Source organism: Scyliorhinus torazame, chromosome 11, assembly GCF_047496885.1.
Source record: "Scyliorhinus torazame isolate Kashiwa2021f chromosome 11, sScyTor2.1, whole genome shotgun sequence".
NCBI classification, from domain to species: domain Eukaryota; kingdom Metazoa; phylum Chordata; class Chondrichthyes; order Carcharhiniformes; family Scyliorhinidae; genus Scyliorhinus; species Scyliorhinus torazame.
In genome coordinates this window covers 126,470,143-126,488,426 of record NC_092717.1, presented here as the reverse complement: position 1 = coordinate 126,488,426, position 18,284 = coordinate 126,470,143, and the positions used below count along the sequence as shown (strand labels likewise).

Below are 18,284 nucleotides of genomic sequence, written 5' to 3'. Positions count from 1 at the left end.
GTTTGCAGGTTGGCAATACACATTACAGTATACCCCCAAAAATAATTGCATTCATTTTTCAATAGAAGATCTGTCTCATGCCTATAATTTTGTAACCTTATGTATATTCATACAATTAATTTAAAAGACATGCTGAAGCTTTTCATTCTGTACTTAAAAATAACAATTGTTTGGCAAGTTGACTAATTAGTAGAGGCATTGCCATGGATAATACACAGGTGACTGACTGACAGTTAGCTGCCAAGCATTGTTTGAAATTTTAAAAAGGCAGTTTGACCCTGATTGGCCAAGGAATTGCCCTAAAGAATGAGTTAGCAAATGGCTGTCACTTGTTTAGCTGAAACATATAGTGTGTACATGTTCTTTCTGTGCAAAGAACAAGGCCTTATGTATTAATATATGTAGCTTCCAGTGCTACATGTATTAATGTGTTTTTAGCATAATATTTAGCACATAGGGTTATTTAGCAAATGTTGTCCAATCACAGAATCATACCTAATTGGAAATATGCAAGGGGCAGGGAGTTAGGTGTTATTACATCCAGGACATATTTCTTCTGGAACCCAACAAAGATGTTTGTGAGAACTGGACCAAGAGGGAATGGCAACACCATCTATTTAGGAATACATGGTGTCATTAAAACTGAACTCAAACTACACGGGTTGCCGATTTAGTAAGTTCAGCGTGCTAAGAATTACGCTGACAACCAATTTAAGGTTGTCAGTTGGGCTTTCAGTGTATGTGCTGGAAGCTACACACATTAACACACGGGGTCCTGTTCTTTGCAGACAGAAAAAAACATGGTACACACAATGCGCCTGTTTCAACTAAACAAAATATGTAATAGATATTTACTAACCCATTCCTCGGTGCAATGCCTTGACCAATCATTATCAAGCTGCCTAATTTAAATTTAAATTGCCGTTAACTGTAGGTCACCTGGTGCATTATCCATGGCAACGCCTCTACTAATCAGAGTCTACTTGCCAACCATTCAGCACTTTTTTCCTGTAGAGTATAAATTGTTGGTTTCCCCTTATTGGTATTCTTGAAGTGTCCCGATGAACACAAGATGAAAAACATTCGACATGTCTCTTGTAGCAAAGCTTCCAGTTTTGTGCTACAAAATGACTATTAATAGAATGTATTAACTAAACTGGCCATTTCTTAAAATAACTCTGTTCTATAGTTTCAACAGCAAAATATTGCAGAAAATAACAAGGTTTTGGCAAATAAGATCATTTATAAACATTTAATCATATGTATTAGCACACATAGGCTGCGTGGATTATAATATTCAAATGATTAAAATAGCCCTGAGGTTTTTCCATGGGAAAAGATTATTTTTTTAAAAAGTTAGTTCTCTTCTTTAATAAAATTTGTGTTGAAATTGGATAACCAAAATTGTTGACAATCCAATTTGATTGTCAATCCAATCAAATCAAATTTAAGATGGACCAGTTAAAATGAGTGCAAGAGAAATAACTTTAAATTTATAAATGTAGACATACCCTAAAATGACATCCAAAAGATTCCCCTACATTATTGAAAGGAAATTGCTGAAACATTTACAAAATTTTGTGATTTGCATTTAAAGTAACACCCTCAGGGAAAGACGGGCATTGAATTAATAAAAAGAAAAAGCAATTAACAGTTGAAGAAGAATTCCTTTTTGAATGGGCTACACGTTTTGTTGGAGACGAAGACTGTCACAAAATTAAAACACCAAAAATTGAACTATCTGCACCATGAAGGAAGAAAATAAAGGGTCAAAATTTGTATAATATTTAATAATTAGAATTTTGCTTTCAAAATTATGTTTCAAATACTTAAACCTTGCATTTTTAGACACCTTGGCAATGAATAAATGGTCAAGGAACTTGGTTTTCTCAGCATTTTATGTTTGGTAACTATGATAATGCATTAAGCTATTACTGCAAACTTTGGCTTCAATGCTCAGGAAAAATATTTGCAAAGTTTGGAATAACGTACAGAAATATTGATTCTTCAAAGTATAGTTGGCATTAGGGGAATGTTTGAAAATACCCCTTTGTATTTCATTGCTGGGATTCAGGCAGGGCAGATCATTTTCAAATAACATGTAACATAACAAACCTTGTAAAGGCTTTTCCCTTTTACGATCATGTTTTCCTTGGATATTGAAAAAGCCATTGAAAATTATACAAAACATTGGAGGAAATTTTGAATAGTTTAGCGAAAATGGACAAATGGAACAAACCTTTTTTATTTTGTGAATATTACCATATGAATATTACCATATGAATGTTTATGTATTTATACTTAGATTCCTCACCAGCAATAATTCTTTTGCGTTTTCACCCCATGTTAAAATAGAAGAGAAATATTAAGAATCCATATTGTTAACAATGTAATTAAATATATTCCTAATATAAGTATAGATTTAAAGATTGTAAATATTAAATGCATACTTTTCAAATAGTTACAGTAAAAAAAATTATCAAATTGGCATATCTTAATTTGAAGCCATTTTGAATATAATAAAATAAGCTTAACGCTAAAAAGAAATCACTTTTCTCCACAAATACATCAAACACTTTTCTAATTTGATGTCAAACATGACCAACGGTTCTAAACCACAAGAAATACTGATGTTTATTTTTACAGTAAACCGAATATTTAAAACATGGCTAAGGAATACTATTTTTGTTTTAAAAACTTGTGTAAGATACTAGATTGGAACCACAAATTCTGAAATGCAACTACTGAAAGTCCTTTACACTTGCACAATTAGAATTGATACGTGGGTTGGTGTTGAAACTGTGTTGTCAGAGTCAAAACATCTGGCTTCATGTTAAGTTTCATGTTTTTTGTATGTGTGAACATGCAACTACTTGCAAATTAAAGCAGAGTTATAGGGTGTGACACAATGGACCAAATGGCCTCTTGCTGTGCTGTAAAACTCTTTTTAGGAGTAGGCCATTTGATCCCTTGAGCCTCTTCTGCTATTCAGCGAGATCATCGCTGATCTGCGACCTAACTCCATATCCTGCTTTTGCCCCATATCCCTTAGTATTTAAAAGGATAGATAAGATGCAAATAATCCAAAGTATTCATTTTGGATACTCTCGAGAATGCATGATTTGAAAAAGAACGGAAACAGCGAATATCTTTGGTTTAGTAAAACAAAAATACGAATGCTGAAATCATTCAATAAAGGTCTTAGGATGGAATTTCTGCTTTGGGCATAATCTTGTGATCAAGATGCATAATCTTGTGATCAAGATGCAAATTGCACCTGAAATTGTCCTGGTTTTAGGAAGTGATTTTCACTTTGGGTTTCTGTTTAAACTAATTTGCATATAAAATGTAAAATCTGCCATGAACTGGTGCAATCTAGGAGTGCTTTAAAAAAGTCCTTAAAAAAATTGCTTTAAAAAATATTCCTTGCTATATGAATGATGATGGCGCAGTTTAGCTGAAAATGGAATTGTCACAAAAAATGCAGTGTAGCTACTTAGCCACCTGTAATGATGCAATTTTAAATGACTTGAATATTTAAAAGATTTTAAACCGTGTCCATTAGTGTCCTTGCACCTAAAAAAAATCTTTTTAGAATCTCGAAGGCCTGCAGCGGGTGCAAGAAACTCACAATCATAATTTATTATTTCACTGGCAAAACCAGTATTTATTGCTCATCCCCTAATTGCCCTTGAGCTGAATGACTTGCTAGGCCATTTAAGAGGGGAGTAAGAGTCAACCACATTGCTGTGGGTTTAGAGTCGCATGCAGGCCAGACCAGGTAAGGATTAGAGATTTACTTCCCTTTAAAGGGCATTAGTGAACCAGATGGGTTCTTGTGACAATAGAGTTTCATGATCACCATTTAAGGCTAGCTTTCAATGCTAGATTTTATTAATTGACTTCAAATTCCAGCAATTGCTGGTAGGATCTGAATCAGAGGATTAGTCTGGGCCTCAGGATTACTAGTCCAGTGACAATAGCACCGCACCCTAAACTTGATTGGCCATGGGGGAGAAAGACCGCTTGATCGTTTTTTGTGGGCTGGGCCAAATTCAATGCGATGTAGCACAAAATATCTTAAACTCTATTTGCATTGGTAAATAAAAAAAATTAAATGGCTAATTTTGGGTGAATCTAATGGAAACTCATGCCCTTGATATATATTCATTAATTAATTCAGTTAACAGTTGTTTTGTTGTCTTTTGCAGAATCTCTACATGTTTTATACATCTAAAACACAATAAAAAAAGCAATTAGAAAAATAGCAGTACCTTCAAAGTAATTCAAAATCCAACAGCAACATTTAGTCAAATGTCCCATTGTCTCCTGTATCAAAGTGAGCCTAAATCTATATGTGCAACCAATGCACCAGTTTCAGTCTGAATATTTTGTCACCATCACCTTGATTAACTTTGTCAAAAATATGTTTTCTGAATCCAATTAATGTGCATTAGTTGCAGGCAGTTCTTTAGCTTGGAATGCGTCCAAATTTGAAATTTAGAATTGCTATATTTTATTTACAATGCTTAATTACGAAAATGTTCGAGGCAAATACACCCAATGTTGCTGTAAAATGGAAATATTTCCTATTCTGTATAGGGTTTTCATACCTCAGTAACTTATACTTAGACACAAATGCTTTGGTACAGGCCTCGTGTGAACACTTGTAGGGTCTTTCGCCGGTGTGCGAATATGAATGCACTTTCAATTTCTCAACACTTGTGAAGATCTTTCCACACAATTGACAAGGAAAGGATTTTCTCGATTTGGTTTCACTTTGTTTACGTTTCCCTGCTAGAACCTTCTGAGTATCCTTTACTTCAAAAAGATCACCAGGGATGACAGTGGCCATCGCACTCCACAATAGGCCTTATCTCTGGACTTGGGTTTGGTCCAGATGTACTGATGTGAATTGACTTCTGTTTCTTCTTTCTGATGTTTCATATGTTCAACGCATTTAGAACCTATAAACAATACAAGTTAAGAAAGTTTCATAAATCATTTCAGACAAGATATGGTGCAACTGAACTGAGTTCTGAAGAACAGTCCTTACTGCCTCAATGGTATCTCTATATTAAGTTACTCAAATCCAATTCTTAGAACCATGCCACAATTGCAACTATTTTCTAATGGCTCGCAGTTTATTGTAAAATGAACAAAATTAGCAGAAGAAAATGCATTTATAATCTTTGAAAGGAGACATAATCTTCTTCCTGTCCTCTTTTTCCCTTGTGTATTTTTGTCTGCAGAAACGAAGGTCCGAATAAAAATATCTTTTTGAGTGCCCAATTCATTTTTTCCAATTAAGGGGCAATTATTCTGAATTCTCCATTGGATTTCTTGATGATTACCTTATGTGGATGGCCTCTAATGCCCTGCAACAGGAATCTATTTTAAAAAAGATTTGGAGTACAAGTTTCAGTTAACTGCAAGTGAGAATTGGCCCCATGATTTTAAATTTCAACAACTCAATTTATTTTAGATCAGTTGCAAGGATTTTCCATTAAGGATATTAATAGAGTTTGCGTAAATTAGCCGACGTGCTATAACCATTCACTATCTGGACTTGTGGACGGCAAAAATGTGAACTAATGTAAAGCAAAAAACCCAATAGTTTGACTTTTTATATAATTAAATTATAGGATCAGGGAGAGGGGTTTATACCTGCTCAAACGATTTTCTTCTTGGTTCTACTCCTGACGAAAATACCACTTTCCATAATAGAACTCATATCGGGTTCATTTTGTTGGTTCAGTCACACTTTCTCCCAGGTTTTTGCAAATCATGAATCTAGAACCTAGGGCTAAAAATCAGAAGTTGGTGTCACAAGTGCACAAAATCAGTATTGTTGAAACTTATTTCTATTAAATTAACAAAGCTTGGAAAATGTTATAATAGTACAGAGGAGGAAATGTTTTTGCAGGTTAGCTCTTGCACATTAGATGGGAAAAAAAAGGCAACGTGGAGCACTGTAGAATTTTGAAAAATAAATTTGATGAAAAAGAAAGAACTTGAAAAGTAAAATAGCACTGTGTCACATTACTCAGGAACAATATTTATTCAATTCTCCTTTGAATATTACTACTGAATCAGTTTCCTGCATCTTTTCCCGTAGTGCATTCTAGATCACTGTGTAAAATAAATATTTCCTCTGGTTCTGAAGTTGCTGGGTTTAGGGAAAAACATTGGCAATCTGTCAGTAGTCCTCCAGCATCACCCCCCTATCCAAAGATGTTTGTAAGATTGTGGTACAATTTCCACTCTTATTTCCCCCAGTACCTAAAAGCATCCCATCCAGGGCAGGTATCATTTCTACTTTTGGATCGCCAAACTCTTAAGTACTTCCTCTTTACATTTAATCTATCCAACGTTGCTACTGCTTCCTCCTTTATGCTACATTGTCTTCATTAGGGAAGAGGATTCTGCCAATGCAATATACTCATCCTCAGTCATGCCCATTATCTTCACAAGAATATCTTATTTTGGCTCCTAACCATGCCCACCCACCTTTAACTACCCGTTAGCATTTGTGTGAACAAAAGGGAACAAAGTCTTTTTTTCAGCTTGCCCTCTTGGTCTTTTTTAAGATCTCCTCTGTACTTTCTCGAATATATTACGAACCTGATAATTATCAAGAGCTTTTTTTTTCTGACTAATTTTACGCTCTTTTACATTTATTTCTCTAGGGAGCTCTAGAGCTTTGGATGCTCCACCCTCCACCCCCCATCCTTTTGTGCTTGTGTTTACTCTTGCCCAAACTATCTCCACTTCGAAGGCTCTCCATAGTTCAACAATGCTCTTTTGCTTTCCAATTTCTGCTCTCTTTATCCACTTGTGACATATCCCTTTTTGGCTCACTGAAATTAGCACTCTGAGTGAAGTATTTTTACACTTGAATGTACCTTGTCCTTTAAGAAAAAAAACCTTGTCCTTTAAAAAAAAATAAACTTAAAGTGCCCAATTATATTTTTTCCAATTATGGTGGAATTTATCGTGGCCAATCCACCTACCCTGCACATCTTTGGGCTGTGGGAGGGCAGCATGGCGGCGCAGTGGTTAGCATGGCTGCCTCATGGCACCAAGGTCCCAGGTTTGATCCTGGCTCTGGGCCACTGTCTGTGTGGAGTTTGCACATTCTTCCTGTGTTTGCGTGGGTTTCGCCCCCACAATCCAAAGATGTGCAGGTAGGTGGATTGACCACGCTAAATTGCCCCTTAATTGGAATCAATGAATTGGGTACTCTAAATTTATTTTTAAAAAAAGCTTTGGTCTGTGGGGGTGAGACCCATGCTGACATGGGGAGAATGTGCAAACTTTCCACACAGACAGTGACCCGGGGCCGGGATCGAACAGTGCTAACCACTGCACCACCATTCCGCCTTTATCTTGTCCTTTTTAATAACTGCTTTAAACCTGATATTATGAACACTGTTCACAAATGCTGTCCCACTAAAACTTGCTCCACTTAGCCCCCTAGTAGCTTCCATCTCTTATAGCTTGAAGTTATTTTCTTTAAAATTTTTTCCAATTAAGGGACAATTTAGCGTGGCCAATCCACCGACCCTGCACATCTTTGGATTGTGAGGCAAAACCCATACAAACACGGGGAGAATGTGCAAACACCACACGGACAGTGACCAAGAGCCAGGATCGAGCCTGGGACCTTGGTGCCGTGAGGCCCACTGGGCCACCATGCTGCCCATAGCTTGAAGTTATTTTGGAAAGAATGACCCTCTTCCCACCCTATGCATTTTTGAACTTGCATATTATGAAAGTAACTGAAGCATATAGACTTGACAAAAAAGGGGATAGTTACCTTTTCTGTACTCCACTGCTCTGTTGTAAAAATAATGAACTCTGCATCCAGCTTCATGTACAGCAGTTTCAACCAATCCTGCTAATTCTTCCTGGTAATGACCAGAATGTACTGCGTCCCATTTTTGATGATCTAAAAAGATGTGAACGCCAAGTCTTTAGATAAGTCTTACATCTAAAAATCTAGGTTAATAGAAAATAGCAAACAAGCACTACAGATGACATTTTAAAATGAGTTTAACCCTAAACTGTCAGTAAATCTTCTAAGACATTGCTCAAAGGCACAGGAAATATGTTGATCTTTGAAGGGAGGAGAGCAATAATGGGTTGGATTTCGCGGTCAATGGCGAACACCTTTTCTAATAGTCCTCTGACTTTTTTTAATGGGTGTTTGAACTGGAAGTTCTTGTCAGCCAACTATCAAGAAAGCACTGCCTTCTACAGAGCATCTGGAAGCTGTGTGAGCAAAACAAGCAATTGCATATTGCCATGACTAATCAGATTGAAGAATCATTAATATGCAGATTCAGATATTAATCAAGTATAGAAAGCAAAATAATAAGTGAGAGGAGACAATCCTGGTGTGTAAATATAAATAATATATATATGCTAATATTAAGTATCAGAGGTGGTTTGGTTGTAAAAGCGTATTTAGAGTGGAATGGACATGTTCTAACCTTCAAGACGAGCTGAGAAGGTATCCATCAGGTACGTACAGCACTTTATGCCATTCGGTATATTGAAATGAAATGAAAATCGCTTATTGTCACAAGTAGGCTTCAATGAAGTTACTGTGAAAAGCCCCTAGTCGCCACATTCCGGCGCCTGTTCGGGGAGGCTGGTACGGGTATATTAATTGAGTCTCTGCAACTAAACCATTATTCCACAGCTTTTGAAGGAGGCCAACGTGGACAAGAAATTCCTGATTTACGTTTTTAATTGTGCATTTGTGGTCACTGGAAGTTGCTGTCGAATTTACATTTTAGTAAAGTGAGTGTTGCTGGCAAAATCTGGCATAGGGCTAAATTGGATATATGGCACAGAAACAGGCCAGTTAGCCTAATCAGTCCATGCAAGCATTTCTGTTTTACCTCCCGTAACCATCTATTCCCCTCGCTCAAATGCTTTTCTAGCTTTCCCTTAGCTGCATCTATACTGTTCCGTTCTACAACTCCATGGTAGTGTGTTCCACAGTCCACTACTCTTTGGGTGAAGGAAGTTTATTCTGAATGTTCTATTGGATTTGTTGATGATTACCTCATGTGGATGGCCTCTAATGCTCTTCCCTGCAACAGGAAACATTCTTTCTATTTTTTACCAATTCATTTTTTCCAATTAGGGTGCAATTTTAGCGTGGCCATTCCACCTAACCTGTACATCTTTGGGTTGTGGGGGTGAACACGGGGAGAATGTGCAAACTCCACATGGACAGTGACCCAGAGCCAGGAAACATTCTTTTATCCAAACATTTTAGAATTTTAAAGATCTCTATTTGGTCATACTCTCAGCTTTCTTTTTCAAGAATAAGAAACACCGGGTTGTCAATCCTCTCCTGATATGTATACACGCATTTCTGGAATCATCCGTTTAAATCTTCTCTGCACCTCCTCCAGCGCCTCTATATCCTTTTCATAATATGGTGACCAGAACCGTGTTAGTGTTTAGCATAATTTTTCTACTTTTCAATTCTATCACTTTAGAAACATAGGGCACAATCTACCGGCCACACACTCCCCAATAGGAGCGCAGTGAGGCCGGTAGATCCCAGGTGAAGCCTCTTGCCCGCTTTTCAACAGCTATGACGCATCGCAGGACCTACCCAAGTCCCATGAGGCGTTGGAATCAGGAACCTGCCCACTATGGGCAGAACCAAGCCGCACTCGTGCAAATAGGCCTTAAACCTACTCAAGGCCTGCTTATACGATATCTATCAGCCTCCCCAGGAAGGCCGCAGCTGGGTGCAGTTCAGTACTGGTCCACACAAACGTGGACAAGGTGGAACTGCACCTGGGCTGGGTCTCCCAGTCCGGCGAGGCCCCTGGGTGGCAAGGGATAGGGCTGGTTGGTCCCCCTAGCTCTCTACCTGGGCATCTTGGCACTGCCAAGCTGGCAGGGGCACTGCCAGGGTGCCAAGATGACAGTGCAAGGGTGCCTCGGTAGCACTGCCAAGAGTAAGGAATGGAGGGTCCCATGCCCATGAAAGGAGGGTGGAGGGGAGGATAAAAGGGGGGAGGGTGCTGGGCAGGTATGAAGGAGTCTCTGGGAGGTTGGGGGTGTGACGGGTGGGGTTCCTTGAAGGGGGAGGAGGCATGTAAGGGGGTGGCCCCAAGGACCCCATAGCGGGGTATCCTAACTTTGGGTGGGGAGGGGGGGGGGGGGGGGGGGGAAGAGGAAAAAAAGGAGGGCGATGTGGGTGGCATTGCCCATGAGGGGGACAAGCTCACTTGGAGATCGGGGCACCGTATAAAAATGGCGGCCCGATCTCAGAGTTCAGCTTCCCAGTGATGAAAAAGCAAGTGAACTGGTGAGAAACTCCCAGGGCTGAAAAAAGTGACTAAAGTGTCATTACATAGCGATGGGGAACTCCCAGCTAAACCCGCCACAAACAATACTTTTCTGATAAATCGCACCCATTTCTATTGATTTTATTTTGTGGCCCGCGGTGCCATTTTAGTTGGTGTATTTTTAGTTCAAGATCTCTTTGTTCTTCCCTTGCACCTAAGTAATAAGCTGCCTCATTATTCTTTCAATCAAAATGTACTGCATCAAATTTTATCTATACTCAACTGCACTTGCTAATTATTTGCCAATGTGTCCTCTTCTAAACTTTTGCAGTCCCTTATCTCAGTATTGACTTAGCTCTGCCCCCATTACATGCATGTTTGGTGCCATGCTTGAATTCAGACATTGGAAAGTCAATTATGAAGACCACAAAACTTCCCACCTTCTGCCACTCCGAATAACTCTCCTTTACTCCTATTCTCTGCTTTCGGTCTTGAAGCCATCCAGCAACCCATTCTGCCACTTTTCCCTGACTCTCATTCTCTGACCTATTCATTAGTCTATTTTGGGACACTTGTTGAAGGCCCTTTGGAAATCCAGATAAATTACATCTATTGCATTACCATTGTCGATGTTCTCTGTTACTTACTCAAAAAAATAAATTAAATAGGCTGGTCAAGCAAGGTTTTCGGTTTTTAAGTCCATTCCATTCATTATTATATTTTTCCCTGACATGTTCTTTCACCTTTTATAAATAAGATTTACATTCGCTAACTGCCAGTCTAGTCCTTTTTCTAACAAAGTATCAAAAAAGTATTGTCTCTGCTATTTCTTCCCTAGATTTTTAAATAAATATGTAGATGCAAGCCATCGGCAATAGGGGTTTTATCCTGACTTTGTTCAGTTATTCGTTACATCCCTTTATTTTAAATGCACTTATCTCATTATTCAATGTAATCTTCTATCCCCTGGTAAATACAAAGGCAAAATAATGGTTTAATATTTTTTCCATCTCTTTATCATTACCTGTGGTTTTATCCTGTGTATCCTGTAATGGTCTTATCCCTTCACTTAAAAATTAAATTAAGAGTACCCAATTAAGAGGCAATTTAGTGTGGCCAATTCACCTACACTGCACATCTTTGGGTTGCGAGGGTGAGACCCACTTAGACACGGGGGGAATGTGCAAACTCCACACGGACAGCGATGCGGGGCGGTGATTGAACCCCGGTCCTCAGCGTTGAGGCAGCAGTAGTAATCACTGCTCCACCGTGCCATCCCTCATTTTCTTTTATTATTGATTTGCCTGTGAAATATTTTACTGTTTTGTTCCATGTTCCTTGATGATTTAATTTTATAGTTCCTCTTTGCCTTCCTAATTGTTTTGACATATCTCCTAATCTCTTAGCCGTGTGCTCTCATCGAGTACTCCTCTGCTGTCCGTGTACTTTCCTCTTTCCTAACACTCAGCTCTTCCCATTTGTCTTCATTCATCAACAGAGTCTCATTAGTGTTTTATTTGTTCTTTCCTTTTAGCAGAATACTTTGAACACATTGTTGTTCTACTTCATTGTTGGGCACTATTGTTGCCCATTTTATTTTTCAAAGTGATATTCTCACCTGTAATCAGCTTTTCTCCAATCTATTAACATAACTATGTCCTCCTCTAACATTATGACCACCATTGCCGAGATGTCCCCCCCTATCTGCTCTGATTCATTCACTATGGGATAGAGTAATGGGAATCTTCCCTCGTTGGGCTTTTTACATTTGGGGTTTGAAAGAAGTAACATTGTAGGACCTTCATTTCTTTATCCCCTTTTACCTACCTCTTCTGTCCAATTAATATCAGTTGAAATCCTCCATTATTGTTCTATGGTTTTTACTAATTTCTCTAATTTGTCTGAATGTTTCTTTCTCCATCTCTTCCCACTATTAGCTGGTCTGTAGACTTCACCTATTAATGAAATTGATTCTTCATTATCTTTTATCTCCATCAATATGGATTTTATTTTGTCTTGCCAATAGCTCAGCTTTTTTCTATTGCCATTGTTATCCCGAATAAGTACAGCTGCTCCACCTTCCTGTTTTCCCTATTGTTTTGAAATATGTCCTGTAATGTCTAACTCCCAATTAATTGTTGTACTTCCTTACAGTCAATTAGAAGCTAACTGCTCTTGCGGATATCCTGAGGTGATTTGAAAGGCATTTTCTGTTGCTAGGGATAAGTGGAAAGAATTGGCTTGATTTATCTTGACACTTGTTTAAAAAAATTAATGACAGTTTTATGAATGTGTTTAGATGCTAAATACAGTAGCAGGAAAGACTTTGCTATTTGCTTAATTAATTTCCTGATAGTTCAACGTGAAAGTTCGTTAAATCAAAAATGTTCATTCCAACTTGTAGGTGCTACAATACACCTAAATCATACAGGTTACAAACAAGAAGTTAATATCCGGATGTCGACAACTCCAAAGGGATTCAACTTGGAGGAAATCTACTTCTCCCTGAGGAAATACAAAATTCTCATGTTTTGAAAAGCACATTAAATTATTTTTCTCTTAAATTATTTTTCATGAACTAAATCCGAGGTTTATACATAATAGCTTGAAAATACTTCATTCCAGTACATCATGTAATATTAACTTATTGGACAAGGTCCAAAAACAGGTGCAAGTGCCACAATATGCAATTTACCCGAGGTCACCAGGTTTGATAGACAGCAAGCCAACTTTGTGTTGCCTACTGACTTACACAATAAGTATACTCCTCAGTGGATGCATGCCTCAGTGTTAGCTTAAAGCGAATCATCACTTTTAAAAGGTGTATTCTAGCTGGAATAAATGCTGGAACTAGTCACAGAAGGAAATGAACAACAGTGTAAAAGGGCAGAAAGAGTGTACGAAAAAGATTATTTGATGCTACACTGAATGCCTTGGAGGAGGTCATGAACAGGAGGAGAGAAGTCCTCTAGACAAACTTTCAGGCATCAATGCTTATGGTTCTAGTCATGGGGTGGCAGTAGGATAGTGGTATTGTCGCTGGACTAGTAATCCAGGGACCCAGGTTCAAATCACAACCCGGCAGCTGGTGAAATTTGAATTCAAAATCTGGAATTAAAAGTCTAATGATGACCATGAAAGTCATTAAAACCCATCTGGTTCAATAATGTTGTTTATAAGGAAAATCTGTCTTCCCAGCCAGCAAATAAAATAAATAATTAATTAACCTCGTGAACATTAGGTCAGTGAATTTATCTTTAAATGTCATATCCCCTAACCTGCACAATTATTCAACCATGATCGCCACATCACCAAAACAGCTTTCCCTACACACTTGCTGCTCATCAAGAATGTGAAACAGAAACAGCAGGGGATAGACATGACTGTATGTGCTGGCTTCATGGTGAAAACGGTGCTTGCCATCAAGGAAGCAGTCCATGATCAAGGTAGCAAGGTTGAAGCAATGTAAGATGACAACATGCTCAAACCTAATCCTTTTTTCAGATCCTACTTTGCTGTAATCACATACTCTTATTTTACAAGTTGGAAGATGGCATAAGCATGCACCTCCTCCTTTCCCCACCTCCCCTCATCACAACCCTACCATTGTTACTTTCTCCCTTTCGATGCCAAACAATTGCAATCTGGCCGTGCCGTGGCGCGGTTGAACAGCAAGATGAAATGGCAAGAAAACAATGACTCAAAAACACTATCATTTGCTCCCAATCTGCAGCCATCAGCTCAAATACTACGCTGCATATATTTTGGGAGGACAGCTTAGAGGTGGGCACTGGCCATGATGAAACACCAGGTATGAATAGCTGCACCCAGGGCAGGGTGCAGGGATAGCTCAGGTCCCAGTTCCCTGGAAATTAGGCTGTACAATATTCTGCTGTAGAGGACTCAGGAGAGGACTTCAATGGTCTGATGGCTATACACATTGAAATGCTTGGTGCATTGGCAGGACTCCCAGAAAGTCTGGCCAATGTCTCAGAGTACAGGATGTCCAGCACCAACCTGGCACAGGGCTTTGAGCAGTGTTTGAAATCCATCCTTTCCAGCAACAAAATGGTGGTCATCTCAATACGAACACTTGCAGATCCATTCCGGTGCAGTATGCAATGGTCGATGAATGACTGTTTCCTTGAGCACAAGAGGATGCAGTGACAGTCAGTAACAGTAAAGTGTGGCACTGTTGCTGAAAGGGGATCTAGGGTTGTGTTCACTGGTATTCCGATGAATCTACCACTGATAGTCCAGCTAGAAAGAGGCCGTATTGGTTCCGCAAACCTTTCTCCTCCTTAGCTGGGCACTGTATAGTTAGTGGCAAGGGCTTTGTCCTCTTGCTGCCTAGGCCGTGTAACATGCAGCAATGAAGAAACTTGGCATGCACTTTGCATATGCAGGCCTCCAGGGCAGTCCAGAGTGAAAGCATTGTTTGAACAACAGTTGAACAATGAGGAAGTGCAATCCCTTCGGATTGTGGTACAGGGCTGGTTTAGCTCAGTGGGCTAGATAGCTGGTTTGTGATGCAGAACAAAGCCAGCAGCGAGGGTTCAATACCCATACCAGCTTACCCGAACAGGCGCCAGAATGTGGCGACTAGGGGCTTTTCACAGCACCTTCATACTTGTGACAATAAAAGGTTATTATTATTATTTATCTCAGAGTTGATTGCAGTGCCTGGTGTCAATGGTACCCTTTTGTACCTGAGGAAAGCCTGAAATTGTTGCAAAGCTATGTGTTCGCTCTTTTCTGACAGGAGAATTAAATTTACTCTGCTTTCTTGGAAGACCGAGTTTATGTGACCTCCTGATGTAATGTCGGTAAATTAGGAGATATTGCAATGGTTTCCTGCTCCAGCCTAAAAAGAGCCAAATGCATAGACGGTCATGGCCACTTACATGACCATGGGCAATGCGGTCCTTATTGTGCTCCGAGGCTGTTGTGGCGGATTTCAGTGAGGATCTCCTTCATTTAGTGTAAACATCTGAGGCATTTGTTCCTCACTGAACAAGGGTAGGAAGAACCTTGAGTAACTTTGTAAACCACCAAACTCTTGAAGAATCAAACCAATAGCCAGAAATCAATAAGCAACCAGCAAAATAATTGATGCTCCAGTACTGGTGGGGGCTACTTCCTGCTTCATCTATGTTCAGCTGTGTGAATTTAAGAGTGGTCAATAGCTGGGGTGTTGAACTCCAAATTGGCAACATTGATGTCAAATCAATGTGTTGACATCAAAATCTGACTTCCACTGGACACATGCATACTTCTGGTGCTACCATTTGGGTGAGGCATGTGCCTTGGATGCCATTTTGGAGGCAAAACATGTTAGAATGGGAAATAAACATGTTAAATTGCCCCTTAGTGGCCAAAGGTTAGGTGAGGTTACATGGACAGGGTGGCGGATTTGGTCTAGGTGGGTGCTCTTTCAAAGGGCCGGTGCAGACCCAATGGGCTGAATGGCCTCATTCTGCACTGTAGGGATTCTATGATTCTATGCTGTGAAGCCAGATTTTACAGACAAGTACTCAGATGAGAATGAAATGGATACATTTGCACTACAACAATAATTGAAAACGCACTAGGTTTTTGGGTCTTTTCTAATCATCTTACCCAGAATTATTTGGCTTCTAGTACTGAGATTACCTTTGCAGCTGAAACCCATCTCCGTATGCCTACTAACATTTGTTTCTTGCGTTGAGATGAAGGTAAAGTTTTTGTAATGTGGAAAGTAAAAACACAGCAAACCCTGTCTGTTAATCCCTGTCTAATAATTATTGGGCATATCAAAAGAACAACTCTTTTTCAGCTTTCAAAAAACACACACAGGTACATAAGTAACAGTTACCAGGATAATGAACTGACCCTTTAGGACTGAAGGAGAAATTTCTTCACTCAAAGGCTGGTAAATCTTTGGAATTCTCTTGTCAGAGGACTGGAGATGCTCCATTGTTGACTATATTCAAGGTAGGGGTAGACAATTTTTGGTCTCTCAGGGAATCCAAGAGTTACTGGAAGGAGAGCGGAGTTCATCTTGTTGAATGGTGGAGCAGGCTCAATAAGCTGGATTTCATGTTCTTGTGTTTACTTTTGACATCCCTCGGCCTAATTATAGAGAGAATTAAACAACAGTGCAACTGTTTATTCTAAGTCTAAGCTAGCTCATTAAAAAAAACTGTCCTTTGATTTTGGGGCCGATTCTACGATATGGAGGCCAAGTGTTTGCGCAGTCGCGTTTCACGACGGCACGAACAGGGCCCGGGTACGACCTATTCTGGACCCCACAGGGGGCCAGCACGGCGCTGGAATGGTTCACGCCGCTTCAGCGTCCTTACGCAGCGCCAAATGGGTGCCGCGCCAACCCACGCATGCGCAGTCGGGGCAGCCCAAACCTGCGCATGCGCAGTTGGGCCGCGCCATCTGCTCGGGGAACGCCTTACGCACGCCGGCCCCTCACCAACATGGCGGCGGTGTTCTGGGGCCGCGCGCGGAAGGAGGCCGGCCCGCCGATCGGTGGGCCCCGATCGCGGGCCAGACCCCATCGGAGGCCACCCCGGTGAAGGAGCCTCCCTCCCTCCCCCACAGGCCCCCCCCCCCCCCCCCAGCGTTCCCGCCGGCAGCGACCAGGGTGGATGGCACCATCGGGAACCTGTCATGTCGTAGCGGCCGCTCGGCCCATCCGGGCCGGAGAATCGTCGCTCGCCGGTTCTCCGAGCGGCCCGGTGCGAAGCACGCGCCGCTGGTTTCCGGGGGGTGGTAGAATCGCGTGCAGGGGTTGGGGCGGCGTGCCGCGATTCGCGCAGCGCCCCGGCGATTCTCCCACCGGCGTGGGGGGGGGGGGGGGGGAAAGAGAATAGCAACCATTGTGCTTCTTGAATTTCATGTCACACTTGCTTAAAAATTCAAAGTAATTTTTCTCTTTCACGAGTCTGAGACAAATTGGTTCACTTCAAACGGATTCTTCTGAAATTTTCAGACTATGATTTGAAAAAGACCCCTCCTTTTATACAAGAGTAATAACAGAGTATCTTGTCATTCAAATTTAAAATGTGTTGCGGTCCAGACCACCAAGTTGTGGGTGAAATCTGGTTAGTAACCAATACATTTGATCAGTGAAGAAAGCCACAAGATTCCATAGGTTTTGGGAAACAAAAATAAACTTTACTATACAAGGTCATAAAGCGAAAACAATTTATATCTATGAGGTATGTATGAATTAACCAGCCAACTGTGGTTGAACACAACACACTGTGCAAATACAACCAAGACAGAGTCCATGGATTTCATAATCCACCCAGACATCAGTAACACTCAGTCAACCAATCTCACTGAAACTTTGTCTCCCTCACGAGGGATTCCAGTCTTCACCTTCGAAGATCTAACCCGAGATCTCTCCAAAAAGTCACTCAAACTCAGATGGCATCAATAACAGGTTACTTTGCAGGGCTTCAGACTCCTCTATCAAGATTCCATTCGCCTGGATTCTTGAGTATACACTCACCAACTTGCACACTGAGGACACTATTGCTCCTAAGGGGTCCCTTTTCGCCTAATGGTCTGTAGCATGAGTCACCAACCTTTGGCTGCCTTCTTGGGTCTTCAGGGATTCTTTAGAGTCCTCTTCAATTACCAGAGCTTCCATTTAGCCCTTGAAATCTGCTACTTTTCCTATTTGGAGTGTTTTTTAAAGCTGTCCTTAATTGAACTGGGACCTCTCTCTGTCCGCTCTTTCTTTACGATCTCTCCATCCCTTGCGTGGGACTCTTCTTCTCGATGGCGTACCCCTTCCTGTTGTCTAACCAGAAATTTCACACAATTTTCCCTCTTGCACAGGGTCTCTAACCCCAATGAACGTAAAAATGCCGGTCTGTACACTAGCATCGCCATTCCAGATGCTCTAAAATCAGAGTTGAAGTTCCCGATCTCTACTCGCAATATTAAGGTAAGTAGATGAAC

General features: G+C 40.4%; 1 protein-coding gene across 2 annotated transcripts in view; it reads right to left on the bottom strand.

Moving 5' to 3' along the window:
• LOC140385512 (zinc finger protein PLAG1-like) overlaps window positions 1–18,284 on the bottom strand; it is a 72,884-nt gene that overhangs the window by 11,821 nt on the left and 42,779 nt on the right. Inside the window, exons 2-5 of one of the 2 annotated variants that reach the window (XM_072467741.1) lie at window positions 16,194–16,433; window positions 7,820–7,951; window positions 5,668–5,806; window positions 4,614–4,967 (exon numbers count right to left, since the gene is read on the bottom strand). In XM_072467741.1, coding sequence (XP_072323842.1) covers window positions 4,614–4,855 — 242 coding nt within the window. In that variant the 5' untranslated portion in view covers window positions 4,856–4,967; window positions 5,668–5,806; window positions 7,820–7,951; window positions 16,194–16,433. The remainder of the gene's footprint in view (window positions 1–4,613; window positions 4,968–5,667; window positions 5,807–7,819; window positions 7,952–16,193; window positions 16,434–18,284) is intronic. The other variant, XM_072467740.1, reaches the window with a different exon arrangement.